A 16,124-nucleotide genomic window follows, 5' to 3' on the forward strand; every position below is an offset into this window, starting at 1 on the left:
GCCAAGACTGGCAACCTACCACTGTAGACTGCTAATGATGGCAACTGTGATACATGTATCTCTGGGTATTGAAAGCTGAGATATCAATAGTTACAGTTTGTTGTACAATCGTGTTAGCCTAGTTACTTCAACTTAGGGACAGAAGTATTGTTTTTGGTCTGTGTGTTTGTGTGTGTGTCTGACAAGTGTTTCTACATAATAGATTATCATGGACTGTAATGATATTATGTAAATGTATGTCTTGGGAAGATGAAGGTCAAGGTCAAACTTGGGCCTCCTGGTGACAGTCCTTGGTACTGCAGCAGTTTTTTTCATCTTGCTAGTGTTTTGACTTTGTCAGTACCTTTTCTGTCAAAGAGTGGGGTGTTGCTGTGTGTAACTGATGTTTGAATTGAACTCCAATTATTAATATAAAACTGTTACACTAGAAAGGTCTTACTATTATTAGAAGTACAAATTAATGTACATGTGTCACGATATTGAAAGTCCCTTTTTATTGGAACACGTATTATGCATTTCACAATATTGTTGAACTATGATTATTTCAGTCTGCTAGATCTGGGTTGGATTTCAGATGTAAAACCAGCCATGCTGGCTTTTGCCTTCTCAATGCGGTCTCTGTCGGTTACAATGAAGCTGCTTCAAAGTAAACTTACCCCTCAGCTAGACCCTTTCAACAGACCATAGCCAGGATTCCCTTTAACTACCACTACCCTACCCAGCAGTGTGCCAATTACTGGTTAGATTTCCTGTTTTGTGTCTCAAGGTCAGGCCGTAATGGGGACAAAAATGACCCGAACACGGTTGTCAGAGTCGTTTAGAGTTTGTGAACCAACCTCAGCATTCCACAATGTGTTTCCAGTTTCAGTGCTCCCCCTTTTCTTTCTGGTCGAGTTCCTCTTCTATGGTGTGATCTTGTGTACAAGCTAGTATAAAATGGATCAGCAATATGGCTGACACAAGGATCAATCAAATGTTGGTAACATCATGATATACGAATGGTCATGTTGGTATTCCATATCCATAGATGGATTAATTGTAATATGTCGTTCAGAGAACAATAAGAACATTTAAAATGCACTGCATGCATGTACATTTCATTTGGATGTTTTGTCTCTATCTTACAGATGCAATTACAAATTATGATATCTTGTGACAGCTTTAGTTGGTAAAGTCTGGAATCCGGCCTATTCTAGCTTACTTTAAGTCTAATCCTATGATTACACTTAATGGTACAAAAGTCTGGCACCTGTTATAATAGATGATTGTTTGACATTTGAATGTTTTGCCTGAAATAAAAGCTACAACTCTGATTGGCCCTTGAGTTGTATCAACCTCAGAGTCTGTAAATGACAGTGTAATTAATGACAACAGGGATTGGAAGTTCACAATGTTCCAATCCCCATTACACTGCCTCTGAGAAATATTCATTCCAAACTAATTAATGACAAAAGGACCAAACTTAAGTAGGGACAGGTGCCAGACTGTTATGTGGGGAATTCGAAAGCAATCAGGGGCTCAGCTAATCAAGACCTAGAATTTCCAGCGTACAGGAGTAAGATTCAAGTCCAGAGGTTTAGGTTCAAGTCCGGACTTACAAGTAAAATGGCATATCCAAAATTGCATGTTGGCAACCTGGTAATGTTGTTTGAGCAAAACTGTGGCCACATAACATAGAGGCCGACACTTGATGATGCCCAATGGCATTGTTTTCTTCATTTTGCAGCACAGATTTTGCAATCTATGTAAGGTTTTAGATGGTTTGGAAAGAAAAGGGGTATGTGACATGTACTTTTTGTCCGAAATTGGTTGTTGACTTTTTATTTTCTATTTTCAACTTGAACCTAAACATCGAACTGGTACACAGCACTAGACATGACATGTACATGGAGCTATAGAGTCACTTCTTCAAGCCTTGTCACGAAGTACTTCACAGTGACTGACTCACCACCAATGGACATAAAATCCAGATGATGGTTTCCTGATTGACTAAGTTGTTAGTGAGAGACTTCATAAACCACCACTAATTGCACTATAAAAAGCCTCAAGAGGAAAACACAGGTTTCCTGTGGGGCTGTTCCATAAAAAGCACCAGTCTCTCTGGTACTGTAAATCATGTAATGTTTGCATTTGTTTTATTTTTGCAGTTTTCTTGGTGCCCTCATGATGCACTGAAAATGTGTTTTCAAGTATTTTCTATAGATAACTGTACAGAAAGCAAAAACCTCCTTTTATCTCATACTATCATGAAAGTTCATCTGTGTTCTTGGTAGTTACATGTTTAGGGTTAAAACTTTTTCTCTCACCTAGAGCTTTTGACCAGTCACTCTGGACTTCCTCAGTAGACTGACCCAGTGAAGTTTGTGCCTTTTACCTCATATACCACAAAATAAAATCACTCCACAAGTAAATACATATACAGTAACTCTGATAATATCTTTGTCTTGTCACAGATTGAGAATCTAGCCTTGCAAAACTATAATACAGTACCACGAGATATACTTATAGGTTTATCACAGTCATATACATAATATCTGTCAAGAATCATCCTGCTCAAAAAAATAATGTCTACCATGCATCAGCATTCCCCGGTCAGATTTCAGGTCAGTAGAGGATCAGAGTCACTGATAAAATCAAGTATGCCTGACTTACGGACAGTAAATGATGGTGGGTGGATAATTGCTAAGCTCAGGACTGACCCCTTCTCTAAAGCTTGCGCTATCTTGTGACTTGTCTGAGTCTGACCTTAGTTAGAACCTGTGATAAGAATGCAAATACTAGTCGTGTAAATGATCACACAGGACATAAAAGAAAGTGGTACTAGTGATAACAAATACATCAGACTTTTTTCAGATGGTACCGACCACAATCTGGGTGGAGAATGAATGTTTCCATATTGAAGAAGGATGTTTCTTCTCATTTGAAATTTACAAAGAAGAAGAAAGTTAACAGTCAAACTTTTTTTACATTAAGGGAAATGCAATATAATCACGTTTGTGTGACACATTCTTTAGACCAGCTTTTGCATTATATTTCTGTCAGATGGGAGCTAGGGCATTTTTCTCTCGCTTTTTTTTTTAAACAATTCAGTGAAGGACTAACCTTTTCCTTGCCAGACTGTTGGTGTAGATGTCTCTGTCCTTTCCTGTGCCTTTGGGCGATGGCAACCTTTTCTGCTGGTTTCCCCAAGCCTTGTTTCCTGAAACTTTCTCCTGGAAGCCTGGCGTGGGATCCGCCTGCCACAACTGTGGTGGACTGAAAACTATGCCTCCTCCAGACAGGCTGAATGATGGAACAGTCCATTAACCATCAGAGGGACGACTAATAATACTTCTTTACTCTTTAAATAGCATTCTTATACTGTAAAGGTTTCTCTCATTGACACACAAAAAAACAGTTTAGATATATAATGTCCTTAGGTATTTGATAACCAAATGATCTGTTGTTAGGAGAAAATTTTCTTACCAGTGCGGACCCCGAAATGCAGAATATGATGGATTGTTCCACAGGGTAAATCGTTTCCAGACTGGGCCTTGACTGTAAAGGATGGGCACTCATCAATTTGTTTTGATCCTTCCCATCTAGGCTGTACCTACATGACATTGTATATTTAAATCCTCTCCAAGTTGATGTTTCTAGTGTTGACTATTGCTAGATGTCTTCCCGCTAAAAGCTACGATATCATTAGCATAACTCTCCTATTATATATAAAAAAAGAGACTGGGGTATACGTGAGTACCCTTTTCTTGAATGCTGTCCATTTTCATGGTAGATAACATACAGCCTGAGTAGCTTTCATATTTAATTTTTCTTATCTCCTGATCTGGGCCTTAAATTTCTTTCGATGCTTTCAAAGTTCATAAAATTATCACCCTTCAAAAAGCCTTTCCTGTACTGTCTTGTTACCACCCCAGGATCTGTGGACATGTCATGCCCTATTAACTAACCATAACCAGCTGTAGAAAGTCACCCAGAAAACCAGTATCTAATACTGTAATTCACGTTGTCTTCACGGTAGCAAAGTTTCACCGGCTGAAGAAAACTGGACATGTTCAGGGGACTTTTAATCTTCAGGGTGGTGCTTGGAGGGGGCCAAAGACAAATGATTTGAGTGCATGGTACAGAAGTGACTGTGAAAACCACGAACATAATAGTACCATGAAAAAATCAAGAATAATAATTATACAGTGTTCAGGTGGCCCAGCCTTGTCCCTTATCCTCAAGTCTGAAATTCGTTTCTGTCCACTTCTATATATCAAATCATGATGAAGCATTTGGTAACTATGGCAACCAAGAAAGATGGGATTTGCTGCTTCATTTTTTTCTGAATTGCAAAAAAAAAAAAGCATGTCAAGCTCTTAATCAACTCCTATAAAATGCTCATATTTCGGCCCCAACAGTTGAAAGAAGTCCCTTCTCTTCAGAGTTGTTACAGTTTTTCTATCTATCAATGCAGTGGTTTGATTAGAATTTTGAAGTTTATTGTTTGAATGACAAACCAACCTGGTATGTTGACTTCATGGCTCCTATCATAGCATTGGGGCTATCATAGGATGCCTTGGCCTGTTTTTATTTATTTTCTATTTTGCCCTGCCCCTTCATTTTTTTCTGAAAAAATTCTGAGAACCAGTAAATCAAATTGGTGAGGCCTTGTAGTCTTTTTGCAGGGCATTTCTTGTAATGGAGATGTAGTGGGGGGATATGTCTACCTGGTGAATAAGCACCTTGAGTTGAAAGGTTACATTTGTTTTGAGTTTGTGTAAAGTTTGTTATTCCTGTCATTAATCTGCACATAGTTTAGGTACAAAAACAAACGTCCCGTCTGGCGAAAAGTTGCCTTGGCCTTTCAGAAGACTGAAGAGGAATGTTTCAAGGTTTTTGTACACTGTACAAAATGTAGATGACTCATTTTCATTAATTAAAATGTAGATGGAAGGAAGATGCGATACTTTGCTTCCTTTATATATAGTGAGACAACAAGATGTTAGTATACATGTACTCAGTTCTAGGTTAACTGTAAAATGTGTCTTCATTTTGACTTAGTCTTTGACTTTGGTACTTGAATTCCTTTCAATTCCAAGTGTAATGCTGCAAAGTTTTTATATCCAATCTAACCACAAAAGGTACAAATTGTATATATGTAAAGATATTTTGCATTGGCATTGATTTTACACAATCTCAGGCCTAGGAAAAAAAATGTGTTTCCTGACCGACCCTAGAAAAACCTGCTATCCCTGATCCCTAGACTTTGGTGGGGGTGGACCCCTGCAAGAGACATAAATTTTTTGAGCTGCTCATTTTTTCTAGCTCCATGATTTGACACCCGAGAGATAAAACGTTGTGCACTTGGTTTACTAACATTGACATTGAAAATAAAAGTGTCCTCATGCAAGTTTTACTTTGTTTAACTGTATTGCATAAGTTGGACCCTATATAGATATCACTGAAGTCTAAAAAAGAAAAAGAAAATCCCTACCTACTGACCCTAATTTTTTCAGGACTAAAAAAGGAAACACAGCATTTTTTTCCTAGGCCTCACCATTGTTTGACTGTCACTGGATGAATATATACAGGCCCTAAGGGAAAATGAGGAGTGAAATCAGGCAGATGTGTGCCTGCCTACACTTGACCATGGCCAATGGGCAGTTCAGTAGGTCAAACCTGCAAAACATTTTCAGGTCAACATCTAAGCCTTTCTGTTCTTCTCTGTAATTGATGCCAATATACAGGTGCAACTGGAGAATTTCCTGTCGTATTATGTACTGTAAATCATAAGTATCTGGTACTGTGGTGTATTTTACAGTATGAGGGAAAAGAAGGTTATTTTTGGGGTGGTTGAAGTATGGTTGAAACAATTTTGTAGTACTGTTGTACAAGTACAAACACATACATTTTGTACACTGTATGAATATTCATGGTGTCATAATTTTGTCTGCATGACAACTGCAAAAATAAAACCAATGAATATAATGTATTCAGTATCATCAGTGCTGATAAAGATGTTATTAATAATATCATGAAAAATGTAGACATTCAGGCCTAAAAACACCATACAGGACAACTTTAGTTGCCTGCACCAAACTCAACATTGTTTCATGCATCATGTTGGAGTATAATAATTATTGCCAGTTTACTTTTTGTTATCCTATCTGGGTGTTTCTGCCCTTATCACATAACCTCCAGTCATGGCTATGGAGTTCTGGAACCACTAAAGACTATCCAGGTCAATGTCAGGTCGTTAGTGTCAAGTGACTATTAATATCCTGCAAGACTAATTAGTCATTACCCTGGGGTACAGGTGGTTTTGATGTGGAGCGGCCATCTTGTATTTCCCTGGAGAAAGGTCAAAGCCAAGGTCAAGTGACTGAAAAGTTCACATTTTTCAAGGAAGAAATACAGCATGTTCAAATCAGACTTGATTTTTAACTCCTATGAAGAAATCTGAAATATTATAATAGTGTATAAGCCCCTTTAAAGTGATATACATTTTTTTGTAATTCTTTGTAAAATTCTTTGTAAAATTTTTTGTAATTCTAACACTCTAACACTCTTAGAAGCATATTTTGATGTTAGAAAGCTGAACTGCACTGTCAGACGTGTTTTGCTTTGCCTGCTTTGTGTTTTGAAATTGAAATATCATCATCTGAAGACACAATTGCAATTGGAAAATTAGAATGATGATTTATATGCGAACATTTTTATGATGTCGGAATGCTTGTTTGTGAAGTTTGTCAACTAGCAGTGCATACATGTACAACCACAAAAAAAGTCATCTATCAATTTGAAGGTTTATTAAACTGTTCAAAGTAATGTCTTAAAGGATAAAAGAAAAAGACTGTATACACTGTTGCTGGAAAGTATTACTAGACATGTCTCAAATTCAGAACACACAAATCATTGTGCTTAATTGGATTGGGGCCATGTGAAATCCCTGGCTCTGCTCTTGAATTGCTACTTTGTGAAAAGATTGGCTACAAAAGTGGCCAATTAGACGTGCCAGATGTGCGGTTGAAGATTTGCCACGGAGGCGGCGCCTCGCTAATTTCCGATGGGCGAGATAGGAAACACAGGGTACATGTGGGTGAGATACATGAGGGCCTGCATGCCCTTTTTCGTAAGGCGTAATCAGGCCTTTTTAGTCTTTGTAATCCGTAGGCAGCCTCCCCAAAAATCGATGTACTAATAGTACATTAGCCACAAAGCGTTAAGTCGTAATCAGCTCTGAAACTTAAATGTAATTTGTAATCGGCGGTGAAAATTTTGTGTAATTCGTAATCACTACCCCTCTTGCAGGCCCTCATACATGTCCAAATGCAAGGCCAGATGTCTTGTCCAAGTTATGTGGATGTGGGTGTTATTCTTAACACACAACTTGGCCTTATCATTCTGTAAGATTTTAATTTTGACCCTTGAGAATAGCCTGAAAAAAGTAGTATATTGGGTAGCAAACTACTTTGCAAGTATAAGTTACTAAAGTTTGTATTACCAGGTAGGCCACACTGACTAGACTGTACAGTCATGTATTGATGACATTGGCACATGCATCAGTCTTTGTCCATTTCCAAAATAGAACTTTGCAACTGTACTGTTTTTCCTTCACGAACTTGAAAAGTTAAAGATGCCAGCACATTCAAAGTCAAGAAAGATATGCATGTTGTGAGAACAAACTAAGAAAAAATGAGAAAAATGTGAGAACTTGATATTTTAGTGCACAGGTGTGTTCAATAATTTTTTCAGTTCTTGACCAATAGATTTCATGATGATGGCAGCTTTTTATGGGGAAACCAGCTTTTTTTCACACACAGTTGCTTTATTTTCAGCTGGTGGTGCCCAGAGGATGTCATCCATATAATCGGAAGTTAGTTTGTACTGAGTTTTCGCAGGTTTCACTTCACCCACAACTGTGTGCCAGCTGCCAGTTCATTGATCATCCTGACATGTTTTAGAAGCCATCATTTCCCCTCCTGTACATTTCTCTTCCATGACAAAAGGGAGTTCAGAAAGTTGGCAGAACTCCCATGAACTTTTCCAATGTACCTTTCAACTTTTGTCCTTCCTGGCTCTTTGCAATCTGTTTCCATCAAAATCTATTATGAGCAAACTTTTATCTTTTTTCAAACATCAAAGTGGGCATCAAAGGAGTGAAACCTTTAGAAATGAGAGGTCGTCTGTCCAGTATTTAGTCTCTCTTGGTGTACTAGTACATGTAGCTGCATGATGTGACAGTGCCACACCATGCATTATCACAATGTCGGTTTATTTGCGTCAAATAGCTCTGACCTTTTTAGCATGAGAGCTGAAAATGTGACATGTCGTGTGCTCTCTAGACTATGACGTTTTTAGATGTTAAAAAAGTAAACTTAAGGTATAGCTACAATGTATAGTCCCATAGCCTTTTTAAGGTTTTAGGAGCAGTGAATAATTATAGTTAATCCACTGTATTGGAAGATGTACAATCATGTAGCCCATCTTCTCCTTCCACCATCCCCCCCCAAACGAACTCAGGTGCCCTATAGGTGGAGTGAACAAAATATAAAATGGCTAAATTCCCAAGGACACAACATGGACTGCTGGCATTTGAACCCGGAAGTCTTTTTGATGCCTTTAAAATGTGCTTTCTGGTAAAAGGGTATGTTTATTTTAATGTTATCTTATTTTTGTTTTGTACAGGTGACTGACATTTGCTGGGTGCCAGGACAACAGACAGTGGTTCAGACAGGGGAAGATAAAGTTCTGAAGTAAGTGAGCCATGGGAATAATCGGTATGGGGAATGGGAGTCTCAGCAAATGTCACCGTCATTATCAAGGGATGGAAGTATTGTTTTGGGCAGCACTGGTTTAGGGGGAGTTTGTATGGTTGTATCTAGTCTTCAGCAACAAAGATTGAATGTGAGTAGGCAGAGGTACTGTAGGGTGCCAGGGTTCTGACCGGTGGTAATTGCCCTGGGTGGTAGGATGTGGTTAAGACTGCTTGCCAATGTGTACTGTGTAGTCATCCCACGCATGGTATTGAAACATACATATAAACCATGGTGTAATACCTGAGTAAGATACATCATACAATTAATACAATAATTTGTGTATTCCATTCGATTATGTACATATAGTTCAATACAATTTACAAGAGCCCAAAACACACCGAAAAGAATGAAATCCGATTTTTTGTTACCGTTAACGTTGGTATTAATGGAAACCAACTGTTGAATGTACATTTTGTACGTACATGTAGTCTAGAACAGATGAAAGTGTGACAGCTGGGTTGATTTATGGACAAGCCTACAAACCAGCAATGGATTCACTTCACACATGAGAGTCTTCAACAGAGTCTGGGAATTCCCAGGGTAACCTGGAGTGATGCTTCTCACAAGTGGCAGTATCTCGCACACTTGGAAGTCATCAGCACTTCAGCTGAGTCTGCCAGGGGAGCCAGGGTCGTAACTTGTGTCCGCTGGCAAAACTGTCAATAAAGGGATTTAGGGCGAAGCATATTTACAATCCTGAGTATACGCACAGCCACACAGGCATTCCGCTGGTGGGTGTGAAGAGTCGGTGGCTACATGTACATGACTTTGCTGCAAACTGTATTGTAACAACATTGGTCAAATGTGTATCGTAAATGACACTGTAATAATTCAGCACAGTATTATACTTTGGGCCTTTATAAGGGTTCTTGTTTTTTAATCAGTTCATAATGCCCCTGTAGTTCAGAAACAAGCTGCTAGAGGGCTTCAAGTAAGTAGTAGTCACAACTTCTTCCTGAGCACAAGCAAGATTATGTATTCAAGCTACATGTATACCTTCTAAAAATTGTGACTTAGTACAACAGGGTTCAAGCATGGGATATAAGAAGTTTCAATGCAGTACCTCAGAAAGCTGCCAGGGGGCCTAAAATCTAATCGTTTTGCTACATATACCTACCAACATACCAAATACCGGTATCATAAATAATCCATCCATGGTGTCTCAAGTTATTGCAGCTGTTCACAATCATACACATGTACAACTTATACAGATGTCAGAAAATTAATTATTTTAATATTTATAACAGGAAGACATCTTGGTTAATGTCCTTGACCTAGGACATATCAGTTACACTGTAACAAGACATGCCATGTCTTAAAGATGGTCCTGGACAGCTGAAGGTCTTGTCTGGGAATGCCAGTTATCCCCACTCTGACCTTGACCAGTTGACCTAAACCACTACAGAGCTATACTGGCGGTCTATGTAGGACATTGGTGACTGTCAGTAAATTGGCAGTACTCAGCCAGAGTATCATTCATGATAACAATGTCTGAACGTTGTCTATGCCAAAAATTAACGAGGCTGTTAAAAGGGGGTCTTCTTGCCCTTTTTTGGCGTAATCGGGCCTTTTTAGTCTTTGTAATCTGTAGGCAGCCTCCCCAAAAATCAACGTAATTCGTAATAGTACATTAACCGCAAAGCAAGATGTAATCAGCCCAGAGGTAATTTGTAATCGGTGGCAAAAATTTTGTGTAATTCGTCATCACTATACCCCCCATGCAGGCCCTCTTAAAACTCGTAATGTGTTATGTCAAACTTCAGCAGACATTGTCACATCCCATCTCTTATATGTAAAAAGTAAATTTCATAAAATATATTGTCTGCAGTGGGCAAAATTCAAAATGCAATGTTGACCAAACAGAGCATACAATGAAAACCATGAAACATTCCCAGGAACGGTACATTCAACTTGATAAGAACTACACATATTTTAGTATACAGGTGTGTTCTATCATTTTTACCTTTGCCGAGAAGGTTATATTTTCAGTAGCTTTTGTCTGTTTGTTTGTCCGTTTGTCTGTGAACAGCATAATTCAAGAAGCTTAATATGTATTGTCATGAAATGTGGTAGGTGGGTAGGTCTTAATAAGACCTAGAAGTTATTAGATTTTGGACTCCCTGGCGGCTTTTGTTGGTACTGCAGCAGAACTTCCGGTTTTAATATCTTGTGATCTGGACATGCTAGGTTTGTCCGTTTGTATGTGAACAACATAATTCAAGAAGCTTAATTATGTATTGTTATGAAACTTGGTAGGTGGGTAGGTCTTAGTAAGACCTATAAATGACAAGATTTTGGACCCCCTGGCAGCTTTTGTTGGTACTGCAGCAAAAATTCTGGTTTTGATATCTTGTGATCTGGATATGGTAGGGACACAACTTTTGGATGGTAGATAGCTCTTGGGCTAGGGAAGACGTGACATGAGTATGACCTCTGTGAGTACTTGTATAGACCCAGGATGTCTCCCCTGTTTGCTGTACTACAGGCAGAAGACATCACTGCACCATTAGCCCAGTCGGCTTGTTTGTCTTGTCTGTTACATACAAACCTGTCCTAGTTCCCACTGACATGTAAAGCTCCTCTCACCCAGAAGACTTCCAGCCACCCATGCCGACTGATACGGGTGGTTCAAAGATGTTTTAAGGTTTCAAAGTGTTTATTTGAATAGGTTCATCTGAAAGTGTTGATACTTTTACAACAGTCTAGCCTAGATGCCTGAGCTTTTTAGTATGCATTTTTCATTGCTTCCTTGCCAGAAAATACTGTGAGCTGCAAAGTATATCGGATTCCATCTGTCATTTGAATCATTGTTCAGAATTCGAACAGACATGCTGATTGGCACTTGTTTTACATTCAATTTCTTGCCTGAATGCCAGCTTTATAGCATATAATAGTAATACTATGCATTTTTCGTTGCTTCCCTGCCAAAAAACACTGGGCTGCATACATATTCTATCCGTCATGTGAATCATTGTACAGAATTCAAACAGACGTGCTGCCAAAGCGGAGTGGCGGTTTAGGGCCCACCAGCATATAACCGGTATACATGGTATATGACATCATCATTCAGGTTTAGCCAATCAGAATGAGTGTTCAAAAGCAGTGAGTAGTATGATGTGTTTGATTTTACTGCTGCGGAGGTCCCTGACAAACGGGATCTGGGCAGCTGAGTGGGCTAGTATTGATCACACCACAACTCCAAGTGACACTGTCCAGCGGGTCCATTCTGACACTCTCTCACGTCCCTCTTGACACACTCCATCCAGTATTTCTTTGCTCACCCCCAACCTCTGCTGCCTGGCAGCTGTTCAGTGACAACCAGGTGTATGAATTCTGATCAAGTATTCTGCAGACATGTAGAATAAACTTATTGTGCATGCAGCTGGTCCAGTCGTTTTGGCAAGGAAGCAGCACAAAAGAGAGTTACTAATTAAGTTAGAAAGGCTGCATCCCATATAGCCAGGCTAAAAAGATACAGCATGTGTACATGTATATTATAGCACCTTCATTCTTTCTGACCTGTTTTGACTATGACCTTGTGTTCTAGACTGTGGGATGCCCGAGGTCTGTACGTGTCCTGTACCTTCCCTCAGAAACAGTACATCCAGACCAGCTGTGACGTCAGCAGGGATGGGAACTACTGCATCACGACCAGCAACGGCTTCGGAGGACAGGGGTGTGAAGCCACGGTGAGTGTGGCCTGGGTGCCAGAGTAGCCATGCATTGCCTTGCCCAAGTACAGACTTATGATTATAATTAGAAATGTATTATATATTCAAGCAAATTCATAGATGTTTACCTTCACATGTGGTCTGCTGATCTGTTCTTACATGACAAACACATTCATAATACATGTATATGGTCAGACAGGAGTCTAAATCTCTCCTGCAATAAAATTGCAACATGATGTAACCCAACACTAGTTGCCATGGTGACAGACGTCTGGTTCAGGTCATGGACCTTATTGGTTTGGAGAAGAAGAAGAGGAAACAGAGCAAAAACAATACGGAGAATATGGTCTGCTTTGTTAATTCTTACTCATTACAAATACATTCATATATACGGTCAGACAGAAGTATAAATCCCTCCTACAATAAAATTGCAACATTATGTAGCCCAACACCAGTTACCATGGTGAGAGACGTCAACAAGTCAGGTCATTGACCGGCGGTCAGAGGTCAGTGTTTGGAGAAGATAGGGGAGGAGGAAACATAGCAAAAACAATATGTTTTCCCTCGGTAAACATAAAAAATGAACTGAATAAACAAATGTGTTAATGGATCCATTTTGCCGTTGTGCTGCAGTTATGGGATGTGCGTGCAGTGAAAGCGGTGTGTGAGTACCGAGGTCACCGTGAGACAGCGTCAGCCTGTGCCTTCCTCCCTGCTGTCCTCAGTCAGCCGCTGGTCGCAACAGCTTCTCATGACTGTACAGTCAGAATATGGGACCAGAATACTCAAGGTTAGGCTATCATACTCATTAATGCCATGAAATACATGTACAAAATGTATGGTGGTTATATTTTGGGCAGTGTTTTTCTGTTTGATAGTCACCAATTAAAGAATTTCTAGATGGATTGGTTTTCTATTTGGTGTGTTGGTAGGTTGTGAGAAAAATTTGAAATGCTCAGATTTTGGGACCTCTGGCAACTTTCCTAGGTACTGCATGCCATATGCATGGTTGGATCATGATATCTCATGTTTGGTCATAATGTTTATAGGTGGTAGATGACTCTTGTGCTTGGACAAAAAAGTGACATAAGTTCTGGACCTCAAGCATATTCAATTTGGTAGCATACGATTTGCAGAACCTCGCCAGAATATATATTCATTGATATATGAGGTTCCATAAGTCTAGTTCACAATAATTTGCTATGTTACTGCAGTAATGAAACAATGAACTTTGTGCAACAGTTGCACAAGGTCCATTTTAGACCATTTTTTACTCGCAAAATTGAATGCATATTACCTGAATTTGAATGACAAGCTGAGCTCAAATAGTTTCAACCAGTACATTGAGTATCAGGTCACTGACAGAACAACTAATACCTGTACTATTGGTAGACTCATATTTTGCAGTGTAGCAATGCCATCTAGCGTGCAAGATTCGTACTGCATCAAAACAACCACCTGTTGACTAGGGGTGGTACTACATGTACATGTGTTTTTCAGACTGCCTTTGTGTCCAGACCCTCCCTGTCTCTGGACCTCTTACTTCACTAGCAGGGTTTGAAGATGCCAGGTGAGTATGACTATAGTAATTTATTTGTATAGGATAGAATAGTCTGAGTTACTGTATGGTTGTGTATTGGGATTTTCTTATACGCAACCAGGGATTCTTCCTACATGTACCTTACATTTTGATGTCCTCAGAGCTTCTGATTGAAACATACATTGTAAAGCAAGGTAAGAAGAAACCTTGAATTTGTACATGTAAATGTCCCGTGTTCTACCATGTACATGTATCTGATGAAATTATTTTCAGACGTATGATAATCATTATACTTTTCAAACACAAATATTTTAAGAATAAGTTCTGAATAATGTACTGTGTTTTGTTGTTTCAGTCTTTGCTGCTCCAGCTTCAATACAGGTGTTCACCTGTTTCACCTCGACGTTACACCTGAGCAGAAGGTCAACCTCATCAGGAAAGCCCAGTTCTGAGAACGATACAACATTCCAAAATGGAGGACCAAATTGAATATAACTCGTACCTACAACACACTAGTGGTGGCTTCAAATGGCTGAGTTGCTAGGTGGACACAAGATTGAGAGGTCTCGGGTTCAAACCCTGGCATTCCTGGCCAGACACTGTGTCCTAGGCAAGGGTACTTTACCCGACTTTCCTCACTCCACCCAGGTTTAAAATGGTTCCTGACTTCAGTTGGGGAGGTAAAAAGTGATGGAAGGAGAGGGATGGGCCACCGCCAATACCCTGCACTAGACACAGTGGATTAACATTACCCACTGTCACTATGGTCTCAAAATACTATGGGACTAGCCTTACCTAAATATTACCATTTACTTACTGTAACAGTACAATGATGTTGCAATGAACTCGCCAATCTCAATCTTCTGCACAGCAGTACAGGACCAAAGAATATCATAAGGCCACACCAATTTAATTTGTTGGTTCTCAGATTTTTTCAGAAAAAATATGAAGCGACAGGGCGAAAAAAAATAAAAATAAAAACAGGTCTAGGCATCCCATTATAGGCTTAAATGCTACAAAATGAGCCATGAAGTCAACACAAAAGGCTGGGTTAAAATTTAAACATTGAATTTTGAACTTTTAATCAAACCACTGCAATGATTGATGGGAAAACTGTAACAACTAGGAAGAAAAGGACTTTCCTCAACTGTTTTGGGGCAAAACATGAGCATTTTTCAGTTGATGGCCTAAAGGACAATATCATAAAGGACTGTAGAGATACAGAAACTTGAATTCAGGGATCTACGTTTAAATAATAATAAAAACTGAACCATTCCAATGGTAAGAAATATTTTTTTTGTGCAGTACAAATTGAAAATCAGACAATCCTGTAGATCAATTGTTTACAAAGTAAATAAAAGTGAACTGAAAACGTTACAGCTTTAAAAAAAATTCAATCTTGTATGAACAAGATCAAATAAAAGGAAAATGTACAAGCATTTGTACATGATTATGAACTTCAAGAAGGTGGGAGACTGTCACAGAAACGTCAGATATAAAAAAAACACTGATTGTCAAGCAAGGAACCTTCTTATAATGTCACATTGCTGTTGACTTTTCAGAAAGAATGCTTAAAGTTTGTATATTTTTCACTGTGAATGTGTTGCAGAAATCACATTGTGTAATTACTGTTTGTTGTGCATTAGGCTTTGTGATACATGTAGTTTCACCTGATGTTTCTTTCTTCTCATAAAGTGATGATTGTTACAAACTGCCAAAATGCTTTTTGAAAAGATGTAAGTTATTATGGTATAATGTTGATGTGGAAATTTATTATGTAGAAATGTTTCAATAAATGATATCTGAGCTAATATAAATGTATCTAGTTTCTTTTGTATATACTTTATCAAAGGGATGTGTAACTTAAACAGATATTAATGACAGACTTGACATAACTTGTATACCCATAGTTTTATTAGGTTGCTGCTGATGTCTTTACCAATAATTAACCGGTTGTTGCATTGCAATACCTAAAAATGTCATTTTGGACCAGTCCTTTTTAAATTTGTTAAAAATATTTTTACAAATCGTCTTACACATTATGGTGAATATTGGAAACAAACAAGCAGTTAGTACACATATTTGTTTTGCATTTGCACGTTCCAAAACAAA

General features: G+C 38.7%; 1 protein-coding gene across 1 annotated transcript in view; it reads left to right on the forward strand.

Annotated features, from left to right (window-relative positions):
- LOC109482657 (WD repeat-containing protein 31-like) overlaps positions 1-14,900 on the forward strand; it is a 39,982-nt gene extending 25,082 nt beyond the window's left edge. Inside the window, exons 6-10 of the mRNA XM_019785481.1 lie at positions 8,671-8,738; positions 12,349-12,490; positions 13,106-13,262; positions 13,973-14,042; positions 14,368-14,900. Coding sequence (XP_019641040.1) covers positions 8,671-8,738; positions 12,349-12,490; positions 13,106-13,262; positions 13,973-14,042; positions 14,368-14,464 — 534 coding nt within the window. The 3' untranslated portion in view covers positions 14,465-14,900. The remainder of the gene's footprint in view (positions 1-8,670; positions 8,739-12,348; positions 12,491-13,105; positions 13,263-13,972; positions 14,043-14,367) is intronic.
- Positions 14,901-16,124: the final 1,224 nt, after the last annotated feature.

The sequence above is a fragment of the Branchiostoma belcheri genome, unplaced genomic scaffold (genome assembly GCF_001625305.1).
Source record: "Branchiostoma belcheri isolate BF01 breed outbred unplaced genomic scaffold, Haploidv18h27 scaffold6, whole genome shotgun sequence".
NCBI lineage: Eukaryota > Metazoa > Chordata > Leptocardii > Amphioxiformes > Branchiostomatidae > Branchiostoma > Branchiostoma belcheri.